The 20,379-nt window shown below is 41.1% G+C and overlaps 1 protein-coding gene across 1 annotated transcript in view; it reads left to right on the plus strand.

Moving 5' to 3' along the window:
- Positions 1-20,379, plus strand: part of MALRD1 (MAM and LDL receptor class A domain containing 1) — a 3,359,462-nt gene that overhangs the window by 3,151,313 nt on the left and 187,770 nt on the right. Inside the window, exons 40-41 of the mRNA XM_069646615.1 lie at positions 11,129-11,211; positions 11,297-11,393. Of these exons, the coding sequence (XP_069502716.1) occupies positions 11,129-11,211; positions 11,297-11,393 (180 nt within the window). The remainder of the gene's footprint in view (positions 1-11,128; positions 11,212-11,296; positions 11,394-20,379) is intronic.

Here is a 20,379-nt window from a genome sequence, read left to right on the forward strand (position 1 = left end):
CCGGTCCAGGAACTACGGTACCGCTAAGCATGCCAGTACCGTAGTTCCCGGACAAACTACAAGTTGTGCTCGCGGGTGCCTTTCTGCCAGCCAGGTCTGACCTGGCGGACAGAGCAGCACCCGCAAGCACAGTATGTCGGATGCACCAGCAGCGTCCGTTCATAACGGTGCCGGTGCATCCAGCTACCACATTTCCATTGTGCTTTGTGGGGCTCAAATGGGAATGGGGAATCATTTTTCCCGGGGCCCAGGAGTGGGCAAATACTGGGTCAGGCAAGGTCGTAATGACTCAGAAATTGCCCATTTCTGGCCACCGGAAAAAAAGAATACTGGAGTTAGCCATGCCTGCTTTACAGACACAGCTACCGCCAGTCTCGTAATGAGGCCCAGTGTCTTCAATCTTGAGCTCCTGCCAGAAGAGACAACAGAAAAATTGAAGATGTTACGCTTGTCCATTTAATTTTAATTTAAAAAGTTGTATTTTAAACATTGATCACCCAGACTGGGCAAGGAGAACATGGTGCTCAAACCTCCTGGTGTGGCCATCTGCCAACTGTGAGGAGCCAGGAAGGAGATGCAGACACAGGGGATTCATGATTTTGGCCAAAAACATTTACTGAAATACAAAAGGGGTAAGAAAATGCCTCCCTGTCCCTACTCTAGGTGGTCAGGATGGATGTCCAAAGTAAACTGTCCTGTGTCCAAAGTACTATTCTGGCACTCACATTCTAACAAAATGAACTCTAAGGTAAAAAGGGTAATGACTTTGGCCTTGAAAGTGCACAAATGTTCAGGTTTTAAAGGAAAACTGTAACTCTAACATAAAAAGATCCCAATGGATAAAGTTCACAGCTCCAGGGGATTGTTCCCTTTTTCCCTATGATTCCTCTTCACTGTGTTTTACACTTTTACAGACATCGGATTTCTGGAGTTTTTCATGTTTAACAAAACAACAGGTATGCAAAACAACAGCTGTTGTTTTTATTTTCTACACCATCACTCTATAGCCAGAATAGCATAAAAACATACATACAAACATTATCAACGATACACATCACAAAAACATTAACAAAAATTCCATGGATACTGTGTTACACAATCGGTCATAAATACCAATTCAGCAGGATGAAAAGTATACATAGATTATCAATACAGAAATACATAAAAAGCAATGACTTAAATATGCTAAGATCTTTTCAATTCCCTTCTTTTTCTTTGACTTTCACACACACTGTTGGTTTTAATCTTAGTAGGATACCTGATTTACTCTCTTGCCAGGTTTCTTCTCCTCTTCATATGATTTCATTACCGTCTGTGGCTATTCATGATGTATCCTTAGTAGAACTTACTCATATGATGTACTTTATACACTGTTCAACTTTACCTTGCTTGGTATACTCTCCTGTCAGGACCTTCTCATAGGAACTCACTTGCAGCTTGAATCTACCTGGTATACTCCCCTGCCAGGGCTTTCTTATATGAGATGTACCTTTCACACTGTTCAAATTGACCTTGCCTGGTATACTCTCCTGCCAGGACTTTCTCATTTGAACACATATGTAACTTGTATCTGCCGGATATACTCTCCTACCAGGCCTTTCTTGTATGACCAGACTTGTAAGTAACTTGTATCTGTCTGGTATACTTTTCTGCCAGGACTTTCTCATATGAACATACCTATGAGTTGAACCTGCCTGTAAACTCTCATCCAGAGCTTTCACATAGGCACACTGCACTGTAAGTGATTTCAATCCGGCACACACCCAAGTCATGCCCAGCGTGTAGTGCACAACTGAAACCCTTATTTATTTTTATCTATAAGTTCAATATTCTGAACAATATACCACTCATATCACACCCTCATCCTGGAACGGTAAATATTTATTTATGTATTTAAATTTTAATTTTAATATGTAAACACCAATGACCAGTGAGGTGACAGAGCACTGAATAATCTCTTTAATACACCAGGAGTCAAAATAATGAGCACAAATCAATTGCAGCACAGAAAATAATACTTTTGTGTTGTTTTGGTATAGACGGCACTACAGTTAAGGGTTCCCCCTGCAACACCCCTCAACCCCCCAATAGGCAATTAAATAGATGTGAGAAGAGAGCAGGTATTCAGGAATAGCACAAATCAAGCAGAATATCACTCCCATCTTGCCCCTTCAAACGGAATTGACTTTTCAGCTGTGAGTTTGGCTTTGACATTGTCTTAAGAATTGACTGGGCAGAAACATCAAATATTCTCAAAATTACTTAAATTATTAAAAATTCCTATGGGAGCTGCTTTGAACAGTTGCACACAATCACAAACAATGATTTAGTCAAAAGAAAACATTCGAAATCTCAAAGTTCAAGTTGGAAGCAGTTTAAAACTATTGCACACGTGTAATAACCTTTCAGAATTTCGATTCGCGGCAAACTTTTCCTTGCGTGATATTCACTAATTGGGTTCTAATGATAGCTAATGATGTTAGATACAAGTAGGAGTTGAGATTTTGCTTCTATCATAATAACTGAGGGAGTTATAGAGGTTTTAGTAAAAGACGTTTTGTAAAATATGCGCAAGAATGGAAAACGGAAATTTGGGTTAAAAATGACAAGTTGGGTTTCTGATGCTATATTAAAGACTACAAAAAGGAGAATGCCACACAGGAAGGTCATTCATGGCTGCTAATAACAGTTCAGTAACAGTTCATGTTTGATACTCTAGTTTCTGTATGGTTTGGGAATTACTTTTCTTGAACAATCAATAAGAAGTTAGGATTTAGGAACACAGATGAGAAAAGAGTCAGCACAAAGATAGTCCTAGCAATACTATGGTTCTGAATTAAAATGGGATGGGTTTGAGATTGGCATCATAAAATGCAGATTTATTAGGGCTACTTTTCTTCCTATTAATATTCACAAAATAAGTTATTAATTTGGACCGTCAGTTCTGGTCATGGATTGGATCTGTCAAGGAAGAACAGCACATCAAGCACGGTACTGGACCAGCTATGCCGGTCACTGGATTTCCACAGAATCTGCCCTCCTTGTGTGTGGATATTTCAATCAACTGGATAGCGAGTTCGTCAGGCAAGCCTTGTGGTGGCAAGCCAGAGAATTTCAGGATAATAGTTCAAAGGCCTTCTCACACCACAGCGCTTCACTGGGTTGCAAGAATAAGTTTGAGGATTAAGCCTTGCAGAAAGTCAATAGTTCTCTATTGCTTGCAAGAGTCTTGGCATCTGGATCTGGAAGGATGTTAAAGCAGGATGTAAAATGCTGGATTAGAGTGCTTCGCCGGAATCAGGAAAGTGAGTGGATCAGTGAGTCCCTTTGTGTTGTTAGCTATCTCTAGTTATCCTTTAAAATGACATCACAAAATGGGTGTATGGGCCGGCTTAACTAAGCCTGCCCCTGTGAGCTGGGATTGGATCAAAACCTCATCTCTGCCTTGCAACTAAGTGATTGAATCAAGGCCGGATGATGTCACATTTTATGGTTTGCTTTACAGTTCTAAGAAACCTCCCTTTAGCTACAAATACCAAAATCAGATTTCATCCTAAATACATATTTCTATATGGGTCACCTTTACACAAATCACACACAACAATTCCATATTTTATGTAGCATCTGCTCATCAAATTCCCACATCTGTGGGATCTTGTTTCACCTTTCTACAGAATGTTGTCCTTTTCGCCATGAACCCAATTTCCAAATGTCCTACAAATTAACACAAATGTGCGCGTTCGACCTTGGGATTTGTGTGTACATTTTCACAATTCTAATATTAATATATTTCACATGAAGCCACATATATTGCCATTCATGTCCTGAACACGTTACACGGTTCTGCCGCCTCTTAAAACGTGCAGCCAAAAATTAGACTAACAGATATGTCCTTGGTATATTTTTCACCACTTTGAATCACAAGTTATGAGTCTTTAAAAAATGTTCTTTGTTCATGCTAAACAGCAAATGGTCCTGCCCCTTTGTCTCTCCCTGCAGTCCGAGAACAGCCCCCTCCTCTTGGAAGTCCCTTCCAGGAGCAGGTTACGACTCCCATCACACCTCCTTTTCCATGGGCTGCAGCTCTGACATTGTTCCTTCTCTTTCTGTAGACAAACTCTGGGCAAACTCACAATTAGGATCTCCCAGTGAGTTTCTGCTGAGAGGATCTTCCGTCCCCCTGGGAGAAACCTGCTTTTCCAGTTCTTGCAGCTCAGCCAGGCTAATTTATTCTTAATTAAAATCCATCAAAACCAAACTTATTGCATCAAATCACATAAATACATTACTTTCTTAGCTTTCAATCTGTGGGATCAAAAACACAACTAAGGTCTGTATTCCTTTTAGCAAAAAGCCTTTTTATGTTTGCTAAGCCAGCAGACTTTTAGTTTAATACTTAGCAGTTTCATCAGGGGCTCCTCTGGCAGCTGTCACCCACAGGTAGCCCAAGGTACTGCACACAGATTTTGACTGGGGCTGTCAGTTTACAGACAATCCAGTTTTCCTGACTAAATGTTTTGCTCTTCACATTTAGGACTTGTATGTTTGCAATCCTTCATAAGATTACATGAATTTTAGCACCGAGCAATATTTTAGATGTTGAGAAGAGCTGTGTTTTAGGCATTTTGGAGTTTTTAGCACCAAAGCAAATGTCATTTGTAGCCACATTATTGAGTTTCAATTGCAAAGTGCTGTTTCTACCTCTGCACTCTGTTTGCTGGTAATGGAGCCCACCGGCACCTTTTCTGCAGTGTGTGCTCTGTCCCACCACACATGCACCATGGGTGGCAGGTTGTGCATCAGTTCTTTTGGTGTGTTGCAGGACGCGGTTTTTGTTGGTTTTGACGCGCACAAGAGTTTTGCTGCCATTGTTGCTGCTTCTTGCACCAAATCTAGCAGGGTGGTGCCGCATAGCACAGCAAAGTGGGTCAATACATCCCACAGAGCACACTTGCAGACTTGTGGTTTCACAAATCTTTAATAGGTGAAGGGCTCTCTCTCTCTCTCCCCTTAACCTCTCTCAGACTTTTCTCCCCTTGTGTATGGGTTCCAGATGTGTAACTGTTATAGTTTTGTCTCTTTCAGGATTGTCTCACTTGGGCGTGTGTCATAGACTCACTACTAATATGGTCCTGCAAATGTTTATGAGGTGAGGGATTTCCTCTCCTCTATCTCTCTGGATTTGTCTCCCAAAAATGATATTCTTTAAGAGATGTTGAGTCTCTTTTTCTTTCTCATATGCTTCATTCCCTTTTATGTGCCCTCGGTAGACTTGGGCTTCCCTTGGGTGGACTCACTGGCTCCCTATGGTGTGTGTCGTCTCTTCCGCGGCAAGCCTGCAGCGGCTCTTCAGCATCCTGTGCCTTTTCTCTGGGTTTGCTGTCATTGCTCCGCAGCTTCAGTGCTCCTTGTGGTTGGCGCTCTGGGTGTCTTCGAGCTCAAAAGGCATGGACACTGCTTTCGGTACCAGCATACAACAGGAAGCCTTTCTTCCTCTTCCTCTTGTGGCATCCCCTCCTCTGCATACCATCTCCTGCACTCTGCTCTCCTCAGTATCTTCTTTGAGCCAGTCCTCTCCACGGACCTTGCACCAACCCCGCGGTTCCTCCATCCGCCCCAAGAGGATAAGACTCCTCCACCAGCGTCTCTTACTTTCCGGTGTCTTTCTCACTTTTAGAGTGGGACAACTCTCCCAGTCATGGAGCTTCCAGCTTCCCTGAGGCACACTGCTGGGGCTTAGGGATTCACCCCTTTGTGGGGGCCAAAACAGATTCCAGGGTCCCCCCAGAAGTCCACAGTTCGCCATCAGCTGTTGGGGTGAAAGGGTTCCCCCTCCACCTGTCTGGGATAGCAGTACAAGGCCCCCTTTTCAGCTGCAAATGAATCCTGCAGCCAGGGTCACCAGAAAGGGCCTCTCTCACACTTTCTGAGTCTTTTCTTGCTTTGTATACTGGCTGTGGCCAGTAGGATTTTTGGGAAAGATTAGACTACTGCATGTTATTCTTACAGGTAATCCTCATTCCTCCATTTTTCTCCCTCATCACAGTACTGATCTTATAACTCCCTTGTGGGTCAATAGGGTTCTTTCTCTTCATGGTTCTGGGAAAGTGACTTCATTCAGGATACTCTTATTCTTCCTCACCCCAATACTTTTTAGGGGAATGCTAGGATAAGTACAACCCAGGAGTATATTAGCAAAGGTACTGTATTCAGGGTTGCAGGAAGGAGGTCTACGGTCCCTTGAGTTGGTTTTGGGTCTGGAGGGGATTTCTAATGTCATACAAATCTTATGCCAACACCTCTGCTCCGCAGCACAGTTTTCCACCAAGTCCATCTCCTGTATCTCCACTTTTCTCTCCAACCGATCCATGAGAGTGTTCTCAACCACTTTGGCAAGCCCCCCCCTAAGCTCAGGTCATGTGTGGAATACCCCATGGCTGCCCACCCTGTACAACATCTTCACAAAGCCCCTCTTTGATCTTCTAGACTCAAAATGCATCTCATATAACGACTATGCTGAAGATACACAACTATTCCTAGCTATCACGGGTGACTATGACTCTGAAAAACACCCATTACTCAATATACCAAACCATCCAGACATGGATGGCCTCAAACGGTCTGTTACTGAACGACGATAAGACTGAGATCATGTTAGTAGGCACACCAACATCTTTAAACAAACTGGACATAGCCTACAAATCCTGTCTCATCGGTGGCCTCACCATCACAGTCTCAAGCAAGGTCAAAACCCTGGGGGCTACCTCGACTCAACCCTCTCACTCACAAGGCAGGTCAACTCCATCTCATCCTCGGCAGCGTATACCACCAAATTAATTAATTCTTGCAAACCTTCTTTTTCGGCCTCATCATTGCCAGAGCACTCATTGGCTCGAGGCTTCACTATTGCAATGCCCTATTTACAGGCACCTCCACGCAAACCTCAATAAGCTTCAGGTGATCCAAAATAATGCTCTCAGGGCTGCACTGGACATTCCCATACATGACCACATTTCTGTGGCGAGAAGGTGCATTCATTGGTTGCCCATTTAAGAGCCTATCCTATTCAAAACCTTGGCCATCAAGCATACATGCATATCAAAGACAGCACCCAAGTACTTTTCCCAGAAGTTCAAAAAAGCGCAGTCCTAAAGACCGACATGCACCACCCACCTGCACCACCTTACCACCCTGAGATACAGGTGCCAGTGATCTAGTGGTCTAATCTTCCCGGTCATTGCTGCAAAAAACTAGAACGCACTACCACTACCGCTTAGAGGTGAACAATCTCACTGGACATTCAGCAAGTACTTGAAGATCCTGTTATTCTCACAAGAAATCTCTGTGTGCCCCTCCTTTCTCAAGATTGTAGCTCCTTCTCATTTGACCTTCCTTAACACCAACCTCTGAAATGTCCGGAGCGCCACAGCCTGGCTGACCTGACACTTTAAACATCTTTGCATAAATGTTGTACATGCTACTATACTATTTCTTATGCTGGAAACCTGAATGCCTGCAACCAGCACCTTGATGCCTCCGGGATTAGCGTGCTATACACATGAACTAAATTAATACTACTACTATATGCCATAAGGGATTGGGGTATTACAGGGTTGTTATTGGTCCCAGATGGAAAGGGGGCATTACATGTTTCATCTGACAAGTCACCTTTACCTCTATGAGGGTCGTCTCCCCCTCCATGATCCTTCCTCAAATAACCACTCCCTGGGATCAGATCAGAAACCGTCTCTCTTACTCTGGCCACATTAAGAACAGCTCCCATGGAAGCAGTGATGACATTGCCAGATTCATCACACCACATTTCCGGTTGGAGGACTTTCATCCCATCTCCTTGGTACATACTGCTTGGGGAATCTACCTGATGAGGAATCTGCGGGAGAAAAGCAATCCATTAAAGGTGAAATGACTTACTGGTAATGTTATTTCTATGGATTTTTCTCCCTCAGATTCCTCATCACCCTCACATCCAACCCTGCTGTGAAAATGCCTGCAGTTTGATGACTGTCTTCTTTGTTGAAAGAAGGAGGCAAGCTCCTTTATTAAGAGCTTCTTGTTTTATGAATTTCTAATGGATCCATTCCTCAACCAAAAAGAAAATACCAAAGAACCTCTTTGGGTTAATCTATCTTTGAGGTGTGGCTGTTTTCAGCTGAATCGTTAGTTTCTTCTTCCGCAGCAGCTGTGCTCCGGGGTAAAAAGGTGGGGTACTTAGGTATGGGGCATAGTGACGCGGTTTACATATGACGACCAATGTCACGTCCCGAATCCATGACCGCAACATTGAGTCAAGAGGGATTGACGTCTGAGTCAAGCTGCACTACCCCTGTGTCAAAAAGTTTGAGAGCAGCTGACACTGCAAGGGCTATCAATCTATTTTATTATTGACATTGATATTGATATTCTATTTATATCGCCCTCATACACAAATGTTTCTGAGCACGACCAGACAAGGGAGGACAGAAACAACGATCTTACTAGGCCAGTCACATTTAGAACACGCAAGTGCATGGGAAGGGAGAGGGAAGAAGTGCATTAACATTATTATTATTATTGATCTATGAGGGGAGGTCAGAAATGATTTCCATCTGCTAATTGCATACATGGACTACCAATGTTAGCAATTACTTGCTGTTGCGTCAAAGAAAAACCAGACTAAATTACCTTTACTCTTCACTTTTACTCTTCATTTTGTAAAAAAATGTAAACGTCATCTTCAAATTGTACATTGAGCACAGCATTTTAAATTGACTCTTATGGTATCTTTAGGCTTTAAAAAGGTAGTAATAACAGGTGGATTCCATAGGAATCCTTTGGTAGTCATGCTTGCATAAAACGGTTGTGCTGTAGTTAAACCATGTGCTCTTTGAAGTTAGGAAAGTAAAGCCCACTATGAATGTTAATTTCATCTTGTGCTGTTTCTCAGTCTCCGAATGGCACTAAAATCCCCTACCGCACAAAATATGCCAGCATTGCTGATGTCTGGCTTTTGTGCACCACAAAGCAAAGACCCCTCAAATGTTGTCGCCATTTGATTCCTCATTATCCCAAAGTGGCCACTTGGCCAGTGTGCCGTGGACCATTAATGGTGAACAATTGATAAGATACCCAGGGAGGCACGCTACTGTCGCCTGTGCAAGGACAGTAATAAGGCTGAGACTGGGAAACGTGTATTGACTAAATGCCCTAAGATGCGGAAGGTGTACATAGAACATTATGATAAGTATGTACATGACCTTGAATACAGACATAGGTGAAGATAGTTTATGGTGGCAATTTATTAACACTCGTAACATTCAGAAATGTATTGCAATGTACAATGTATGGCTCAAGCTGGAGAATTTACTTAAGATAGCAATCTAAGAGGTGATGACGGGTACTCCATGAATTAGTGGAATTCATCTGGTTGACATTCAATTGTTTTTTATTATATGATCAGTATGTATATTTGTAATTCATGTTTTCTTTAAAAAAAAAATGTTTAAAAGATTAGATTCTGATATTTTTAATAACAGTAGGAATGATGAATTAAGATTTTAAGTATTGTGTATTGCATGTGAATTTCTTTTATCTACTTTAGTATGTATTGATATGTATAGAGTATTCATATATTTTATTATGATGAGATAGTGTATAATATGTGAAAAGTTTTTTGATAAACCAAAACACATTAACAATAAAATAAAATTAATGGTGAACAACAATCCCATGTTGCATAGCTTGCCAATAATACTGAATGTGACATCTGGGATAGGAAATGAAAGAAAAAGAACTGTCACTACATTGGTGCATAAGAAAACCATTGAAATTAAGTGAACATTCTTTAGTTAAAAGAAAGGTAAAGTGAAGCAGTTCATTGCAAAAAAAAGCTTGATATCCAGTAAAAAAATAAATATGAGTTCAACGAAGGTAAAGTTCATGGATTCCCATAACAAAACTATTAACATTCAGTAAATGTTGGAAGCTACACAGGCGTAAATATGTGCCTTCAGTTGGCAGCCAATGAGCACACAGATGACATAACTGATTACATCAATTATGCCACCACGTATTGCATAATCAGTGATATTTTGGTAATTGAGAGCACACTGGTGGAAGCCAAGTCCTCTTGCCAAGTTAATCTCCTGACGGTAGATGCATGTCGTAGTTAAACGTCTGAATACGTTGTTGAGTTAGATACTCTACTGTTTTTTTGATATAGCCCTTCACGTCAGATTACCAATGCTTCTAAATTCTGTAATAATCACTGTTATTTTGACATGAAGACCCTTACAATAGATGTCCATGCAAAGGGGGAGAACCAAAGTCTTCTGCCCCATACCGACCGTATTCTGATATTCTATTACACATCAACACACCTATGCGAACAAAACGGGATTCGGGTGGCTGTCAAAATTCAGACTCCACCTGGCCATTAGCAGAACATGCGTGTGATTATACACTTTCAGAATTAAGTATTATTTTCCTGATAACCTGCGCTGGCAAATTGCGAATCACAGAAGGATCAAAAAACGGTTTATGGCTTTGTATGAATAGAATCAATGAGTTACCGTCAATTTCAAAAATGCGGTTTTGAATATGTTGTTTGTAGAAGCACATTGAAAACGAAACTTATAAGACTCTGGGCTCTCAAGTGAGATATTATTTGCTTTTTAAACACCCTGCAGGTAAAAACGCCGCTAGGAAATGAGAAGACTGGGCTCCAGCAAAGCATCGTGGGTGATGAATGTACATTTATTTGTGCCAGCTGTTCACTGCCATTTACCAAATACAAAAAAAAAATAATAATAGAACTTCACGGATTTGCTTCACACTTTCTAGTTTTGGAGGGGCCGGGACAACCAATTATATTGACAAATGTCATGCTGATCTGTCCCACGGGTCACAAGTTATTAAACATAACATTTTCACAATCTGGCACCACTGTAGGCAGCTTCGCAGAAAATAGAAACTTCGACCTAATTTTGCAAGTCCATTCCCAAATGTCAACGGAAGATGTAAAAAGCGATGAGAGGACATAACTGCACAACAGTACCTATGACCGTTGCATTTTTGTCTGAACATGTGACCGTGGATTCTTGTGAATAAATGATGCCTTTTAAATTTCCAGATGTACACAAGAATGGAAAGGAAACAGGTGCCATAAAGAGGCTGGGCCTACTTTGCCACCTTCAGTCGAAGCCCATCAAATAAGTAGGTTGATATTTGAGCAGCTTAAAGTTTTGTAACATGGTATGCGAAAGTGTTATTATTCTAACCCGTCTGTGTTCTCCTGAAGGTATATGGATCGGCCTTGGTGCTGGATTGGCATTACTCGTTCTCATATGTGCAGTCCCTATCTTTTACTTTCTTTCTCGAAGGAGAGTGCCAAAAACGTAAGTGACACCATTTCTGTACAGTAAAAAAAGCCAAACATGTAAAGAAAGTTCTCTTTTTTAGACTTAAGCATCAATGTTAAATATCTCTTCGTTTGCATTATTCGAGGCTGAAAACAAACCAAAAAACAGTATCTCTCATGCATAAACATAAATCCATCTGTTACGTTGGATATGTGTTATGTTGGAATTTGGTTTACAGCTTAATCATGTGCTCAAAACACATAAGCTAATTATGCAGAATTTACGTTTGTTTTTTTTTTTACACTAAGAGCCTTATTTCAACAGCAGCAAATAAGGGAAAGAGCATGGAAAATGGCTGCCTGCACTTTCCCTCCGCATCAGCCAGTTCTCATTATAGCAGCATAAGGAGTTACCACTGCTGAAAGGGAAAGAGCATGGAAAATGACTGCCTGCACTTCCCCTCCGCATCGGCCAGTTCTCATTATAGCAGCATAAGGTGTTACCACTGCTGAAAGGGAAAGAGCATGGAAAATGGCTGCCTGCACTTCCCCTCCGCATCGGCCACTTCTCATTATGGCAGCATAAGGAGTTACCACTGCTGAAAGGGAAAGAGCATGGAAAATGGCTGCCTGCACTTCCCCTCCGCATCGGCCAGTTCTCATTATAGCAGCATAAGGAGTTACCACTGCTGAAAGGGAAAGAGCATGGAAAATGGCTGTCTGCACTTCCCCTCCGCATCGGCCAGTTCTCATTATAGCAGCATAAGGAGTTACCACTGCTGAAAGGGAAAGAGCATGGAAAATGGCTGCCTGCACTTTCCCTCCGCATCAGCCACTTCTCATTATGGCAGCATAAGGAGTTTCCACTGCTGTAACACATTTTGGCTTGGGTCACCATTTTGGTCCTTGTGGAAGATCATGATTTCTAATGGAAAGAGCCAATTTGTCAAGCAGCAGGAACATGGGTCAACACTTTGTCAACATCAGCAGAGCAAACATTTGCCCCATTGCAGGTTTCTGTCATGTGGGCATGTATGGTTTATGGATTTGCATATCTTCTATGCCAACACATGCAGAGAATCCCCGTTGGAGCATATAGGTTAGAATTACACATAAAACCACAGCTACTTGATTGGTGAAGTTTTTACCCACAGTTACTTCGGCCTCACCAGAATGAGTCTGTAAATAGATATCGGGATACATTTTAAAACATAAGAGAACTTTGTAAAATTATCCATGGGCCTGTGGGACCCCTGTAATGCACAGCATTCAGATGAGCCGTCTAGCATGTTTCTATTCACAGTTGGAGATATGAGAACATGTATGCATCAACTTGTTTCTATTGAACAAGAAAGTAAATGATGGAAAGCATTCTGTGGCACAGAAACAGATGCAGACATGACCATTGCCCTGGCTCTAGTGGTAACATCTACGACCACTGTGTTTTGATATTACAGACAGCACCCTGCCCTTTTGATTGTAACCCTGATTTAATTGATAACCCATAGTGCATGTAAATGTATGTGTCATTTAATGTGTCGCACCCTGGCATATTGACTAGCACCATAATATTACCAGCATAATTGAATTTCTTGTGGATATCCTGAACTGTAATGACAGTGTTAGGACAGTTTTTTCTGAAGTATGGACTTAGTATCACCATTCAACTGAGACAGTACAAGACTCCACCCTTAGTGTAAGGCTCATGGTAGCATAGACCAAGTAGCCAGGATTATTTTAGGAGGGAGAGAGGGCTGTAGAATCAGTATGAAAATGTTGTAATACAAATGGTCCAAAGAAACACTGAAACACTATGTATTGTACAAATAAATGGTGTATTTAAATACATGTAGGCCCAGGTATATCTTGGGGGAAATAATTACTCTCACATTATATATAACCACAATTATAAAAACACAACACTATGCTTGAAGGTGCACAGACCAAAGCATATCACCTTATTTAGAAAACCTAACAGTAGTTCTAGGGAAGTCAAAACCAATTGTTACTTTTGGATTACTTACAGTAATACCGGGTAGTAGACCCTAGCAGTTGTACCGTCGCGCTCCGCAATAAATCACATAATAATATCAACTGGACAATATACTATGCAGAATAGTGACACACTTATTCTAGGAACAGTAAAAACCTCATCGTTTGTGATAACCCACAGTTACATTAGGTGAGTAAAACCTAAGGATGTAATATTCTATTACAGGTGCTTTTGCAATCAGTAAAACACAGATTGCGATAAGCAATAACTATTGTAACTTATTTTAGGATGGCAAACAGCTACCTCAAGGTAAGTAAAACCTATACAGTTTTTAAAGGAGCTATCAACACCATAAAGGCAGCTACAAACCTCAGACTATGTTTGTGTCTGTGTAAAACAGGCCCAGGAAAGCAAAACCCAGTGTTACACTGTATGAACGACTCAAGTGTATTATATGTAGGTAAGACCTAATGGAGACTTATTCTGGACAGGCTAAGATCAAGTCAGGGGATGCAAGACCCCGTTGGGAAACTTATACACCTATTCTCTGAAAGTAATAGTGAAGCAGGCAACATTCATTTTGGGAAAGAGGCACAGCCAATTTAGAGGTGAGTAACATAACCTTACATCTACTTTCTATTAGAATGGCGAAACAGTTTCTAAGGAAATAAAGATGTTACATATACTTTACAGAATGGCAGAACATTACTAAGGTAAGTAAAATAACCCTACATATACTTTTCTGAATGGCTGAACATTTCTAAGGTAAGTAATACTTTTAGTAACTGTTCACTCTCAGAGTTACAGTACCAACCAACTTCTATTGCAAGTAAGCAACTTTTAAACAATTATTCTCCTTTCTAGGCAAAAGCCCAATCCTTAGAAGTCTTTCCCTTATTCATTGAGCATGAGTGTTCTCAGTGGCAAAATGAGGGTCACTAGGGTCTAGTGTCCAACAGGCAGGTTAGGATAGGTTCTTAAGTAGAAAAAGTCAGAGTTCCTAAGGAAGACTGTTAGAAAAAGTAACTACTTTACTTTTACAGTTTAGTGGAGGGTGCAGGGGCTTCACAGAAGACACCCTAGGAGGATTCCAGCAGTAGGCTTGGGTGACCTGGAAGAGAGGCCTTCCAATCACATAAAACATGCCAAAACTGCACAGGAATCACAAGAGACCTATGGTAAATAAAAACCCAAGCCAGCACATTACCTCAGCAAAGAAGACGATTTTGCAGCAGGAAAAACTCAGGATATGTAACCAAAAACGTAGTTTTCGAATTCCTTCATTAAAAAGACAGATGGCAGGACACTGGAAGGACTTTTGCAGCAAGGATCATGGGCAATGGCTCTAGGCTGTGATTTTCTCATGGCTGGATGTGGCTCTGTGGGTTTGGCACGTTTTTTACGAGCACAGAAGAAGACAGAATGTTGCTGGTTGGATTCTCATCTTTTGCAAGGTCAAGCACTCTGGTGAGGGGACTTCTTAGGTTGGAATCATGCCTCTGGAGATCCAGGAGGATGCCCACAAAGTTTCAGTGAGATTCAGAATTTGAAAGCCTGTGCACTGCACAATGGCTCGAGTTCCCAGGGTATTGTGGTATTGTAACCCAGCCAATAAAATAGCCTTGCAACATTCAAACTTGGTAGGTTGCCAATCCTTTCAGGAAAGCCAGCCTTACAATTTGTACTGGATTCTCAAAGCCAGGCTGGAAGACACAGAGCTGCAGAGTTTTGGACTCCTCCCTTGCTTCCTGCCTTCACAGACACTCTCGATCCTGGGCAGGGAATCCACAGGATACCCACCAAAGATGAAGTTAACACAAAGTAGTTTACCACCCTGGATGTCAGGAGAAGGAACACGAAAAGACAAAGAACACTGAAATGGCAAAAAAGGAAGACAGGGGCCATTTTGGTAAAATGAGCACCAATTGTATGCCTTTATCGGGGCTGTGCAAACCGCCAGCAGTAAAGGTGCACTGAATTAATAAAAAGGTGCAATGGCACCAGCCATTAAAGGTAAGTTTGTCATTGAAACATAAATGTTACATTTAAAAAGAGACAGGTGACAATCAGTTTCCCCCCAGAACTCCAGATAAGGTGGTCTCAACTAATAAAAGGTACAATGGAACCAAAGATCCGTTCTACCCTAGGAAACTGTAGTTCTCACAAGGTTAGCAAGAGAAAGTTAAAAGGGGAGACCCTAGGGCAACCCAGCAACAGTAGGAATGTATTGCCAAACAGTTGTCAAAGAGGATAACTTTTAAAAGACACTATGGAGAATCACCCATAAAAAACAAGTCTGTGAGTGTGGTGAAAAGCTTCCCACTCATAGAGGTATAAGGAAAGATAATCCACCAGTAAAAGCAAAAGGTCCTGGGGTTGAGACAGGTCAGGAAGATTTATCATTGCTATTAAAATGTTACCTAAAAGATAGTGGTTGTATTGGATTGTCCACACTAGTATCATGATGCAAGACTCACCTGCACTTGGTTAGTGTTACACAGGTGACTCAGCACTAAATCATTCCTGCCATGCTCATTGAGCATAATAATTAAGAGGGCAGTCTGCTGGGAGTAATGCCCAAACCCACTATCCTTCCCATATCATCTTGAGATGTCTACATTAAACAATTGCAACCTTCTAAACCATCATATTCCTCACATGTATTCATGTTACTAATCGGTTAATCAAATTGTTCTCCCTGAGATGAATCAAACATGATTTTCATCTCAAAATGACCTATTGTGGGTGCGTTATAAATGTTGGCTTTTTACCCACTTATACATTTTCACAAAAAAGTCCATTTCCATCTCCGAATTAAAGGCTTGCTAGCACGGACACTAGTGTATATGAATCACTGGCACATACAACATGCCATTAATGCAAACAAAATCCAAATTCACCTAATTTACATAAGAAAATAATCATCTAAACAAAATTGTTTTATATTCAGCTGACACCGCATTTCAACCGGAACATTTAAAAACAAGACAATTCCAAAATATGATTCCATATGTCATTTAAACAGTGCATTTTTTTATCCTTTCTATGTTACACAATATTACATGGCAATTCCAGTTCTCTGTATGAGTACAACACATCTGCTGACAGTTCTTCTTAGAGCACAGGGCTGGAGCTTTTCTGACCAATAGAGGCCTGGACACCATGGTGCAAGTTCTTTGAAGTACAGAGCTGGCAGAGCCATTTACACCTTCATTCTCTTCCAGCATCTGCCTATCCCTTGTATCAGACATCTAGACTCCAAAGTTGTGACGTTCCCTTCTCCTGGTTGATGGGGATTTGATTGTTTGAGAGGGGAACACTAAAGACCACTTTCCAAAGCAAATCGTATTTTTAGAGAGCTTAGCCTAAACTCAGAGACAGATGGAAGTTGTAAATGGGAGCATTTGTTATTATTACACAGATCTGTATCATGAGAACCAACTCCAGACAAACTCCAGACAAACTCGTAAGGGTTTATGGTGAGCTTCACACTGGGAAAACAACCCCAGTATCCCGTAGCTTGTTGGGGGATGTTTGCACCTTTGCCTTATAGGCCCAAAGTCATTTCATTTTCCCCACATTTCTTGATTTTTGCAGTCAAACTCAGATCAAAGATGTATCTTTAATGTATCTCTAGGCTTCTTTACACAAAGCTGAATTTCAGTTCTCTAAACTCAAGGTCCAATTCGGTTTTTCATGGTCCTATAACCTGTTGTGTTTTTCATCCCAGATGGGATTACTTTTAGATTTAAAAGAAAGTTGCTGGATACTTTCTGGTAACTGGAAATATATATCTGAGGCCTTCTCGGCTACTTAGGACATATATTCGGATTGTAGGTGGACAGTTAACATTGCGCATTTCCTCGCTTTTGTCATTTTTCAGATGCTGTGTGCTGGCTCCAGCTCACTTGTGGGTTTTAAATTGGTGTTTTTCTTTCTTTGCATACTTTTCTTTGGTATAGATTTCCCTACATTAAATACTCATGGAAATGGCAGGGCAAACTGAAGAGCCAGGTGAATAGAGAGGGCCAACAATGTATTCTGTCAAGTGCTGGGAGATGAACCTCCGCTGTAGCTCCCTGGAAATTAGTAATTGATCTCCAGGATTGGGAGTCGATAACACACTATTTTCTACAATTCAAAATAACTGCAACATCAGTACATGTTGAGGCATAACTGGAGATCAGGTTGCCATTGTGTGTAATTATCCACACACTACTTGCATTTAGGAAATTTTACCCCATTGAGCTTGGGCAACCCACAAAATCTTCTCAAGTAATCCCTGTTTCATGTGTGACTCTAAAGCAGAGGGATGCACACAAGGATAGAAATCTGTAAGACCTGAGAGCTCACTGAAAATTGAGCCTGAGTGCACAATTAACGGTGCTCCAACAACATCCTGGAGGTGTTCAAATTTGAATGCTCTGGAAGATAGAAGAGGAAAGGCATTCATATTCTCGGTGCTAGACCTACACAAATGCTGTTAGACAAAGTGGCAGAGACAGGTTTTGGTGCCAGACAGCGGATAGCTTCTAAAGGGGCACCACAGTTTCTAAAGGGTCATGGGTAAGCAGGCCCTTGCTGGGTGTCAAATGTTTCCAGTAGAGGGTTCTAAATATTTCCTTCAATTAGCACCAGCTGCCAAGCATGGCAAGGAAGCTCACAAAAATCTAGGGGTATTGGGGGTGTTTTCACACCCAAGGCTTTCTTTAAATAATGTTCTGACATGATGCATTTTGCAGCACCGTTTTAGGAAACAAATTTGTAACAAAAGAATGCAATTTAAGGTTGGTTCTCCAGGGTAAAACAAAAATGCAAAAAAAACAAGTGGGGGGGGATCCTGGGAGTCTCTCTGCCAGACATTAGTCCTGGTTATGAGATCCTTACCCAGATTCTTTAGCTCACTCTCTTCCACAGGGTAAGACATGAAAACAATCAAGTAAATGCCAAGTCATCAACAATACACTATATAAGAGTAATGTATACCATTGTTATAAGTCTGCAGCCACAACCTATCTATGCAAGTAGTGGTCAGTGTAAATCTCATGCAAGAGACTGCTGTCACAATCAGACAGTTTAGCAGGATGCAAGTTTCTTAATGGTAGCAAGCCAGACTGAATCAGAATTATTCTCTTAAGTTTTGGGATGGTTGAATTTGGGCCTCGCTAAAAAGGGTTCAGCAATGCTAAGGCATAGATTCTGCAAAGATATCTGGAGTCAGCTGCAAGATGAAGAGTTCTGGACAAGATGAAGAAGTCAGGAACAAGACACTGCACGGAAATCTGGATGTGTTGTGGAAGCAGTGTGTCCTATGTGTTGTGAAGTTCCTATATTTATACTATCAAATGACATCACCAACTTTATGGTGTGGGCAGAATTTCAAAACACACCCCCACGGCTGTGAGTAGCCACAGGCACTTGCCTTGTTTTGGTTGGCAGTCAGAACAGAGCTGTCATCTTTATGATGGGATTTAGGAACTCCCACATTGATTTTGACCAACACTTTTGCACAAATGTACATTTCTAAAATTATGTACCCACATAAAATCGGACACATACATTTCATATTTGATGGGCTATATTCACATTCAATCCCCATCTCTGTGAGAACTGTCTTTCTCATGTTATGGCATTTTATCAATTTTAATCATAACAGTTTTTGGATCAATAATTTCTAATTCAGTACATCTCCGGGCACTTATCAGTGGTGGATCATGTACATACAATCGTAGGCTTGCAACATTAATAGTTCTGCTACAATGAGGAATTTTTTTTCATAACTTTGGTCCTTAAGTGGTACAGGTTTCATCAATGTCTACAAAGCAAAAGCCTAAAATTAGGTACACATTTACCAATTTCTTTATTTATCTTCCTTTGATTTATCTTCCTTTAGGTTGCACAGTTAAAGAGTTTCAAACTTAACCACAAATAAAGATTTAAACACGAAAAAGGTCCTTTGAACCACGTTTTTTTTTCTCCTTTCAACAAACAACAGCTGTCAGATCCCTTTGATCAGGGTGGGGTGTAGAGGGAAGCATCCTGTCCCTCGGCAGCAGAGCCTGTCCTTTGTTCTTGGCTCAGCCAAAAGACAAATGTCTAATGAAGTCTATTGTGCTCCATATGCGAAACCTCCAGCAGCCATTAGCCTTCCTGTAGCAAGGTGTTGTCAAACTGAAGTGTCAAACTTTCCCAGGCTGGCCACTGTTCAAACAGAATTAAGCAGTTACTTAACTCCCATACTGGGTTGCTTTAAAATTCACAATAACGTCTTTTCTTTAACACATATAAAAATAAGCACATTTCATATGGGATTTGGCCATTTAAAAGAATTAATCCCTTCACAAACATGCTTTAAATAGGTGAATTTTGCAATTTCTTCAGGACACGGAAACACATTTAAACTAGGTTTGACATCTCATTTTCTTATGCAGCTGTCAGACAGTGAGGCCTGAATTCCTCTGACTGTACTGGATGATGTGTGGTTTCAGCACACTTTAATTTCAATAGTTCACTTGGAAAATGCCTGAAATTAGCCCCAAAACAACACTTTGAAGATTGCAATTGATTAAGAGAACTGTATTTTAAAGGCATTTTCAGATTTTAACCCACTTCTGTGACCTTGATTCATATGACAGGTAACAGCACCCACTGGCATTCTCCTGCAGGGACATCTACTTTGCCTGTGTGTGGCAAGGTGGCGCAGCATTTTTGTGATTTATGAACCATGCGCCGTTTTGCACATTTGGCAGGCACAGGGGTTAGCGCCTCCATTTTTGGCAGTTTCTTTCCCCCATTGGCAAAGGGGTGTAGTGTGGCGTATTGGATTGGGTTGAAATATCCCACAATATACAATCCTTTACAATCCTTTACAATACAATAAAATGAATTAACCTTATCAGTAATTACTTTGTGACAAATCATACCAACAATCTGTACCACATTTAACCAGTATGATTCTTAAAAGCACCATTGAATACCAGTTTGAATTTTGCTCATGGCATACAACTATCATCATACCAACTGAACTAAA

Source organism: Ambystoma mexicanum, chromosome 2q, assembly GCF_040938575.1.
Source record: "Ambystoma mexicanum isolate Mex_15411 chromosome 2q, UKY_AmexF1_1, whole genome shotgun sequence".
Classification (NCBI taxonomy): Eukaryota; Metazoa; Chordata; class Amphibia; order Caudata; family Ambystomatidae; genus Ambystoma; species Ambystoma mexicanum.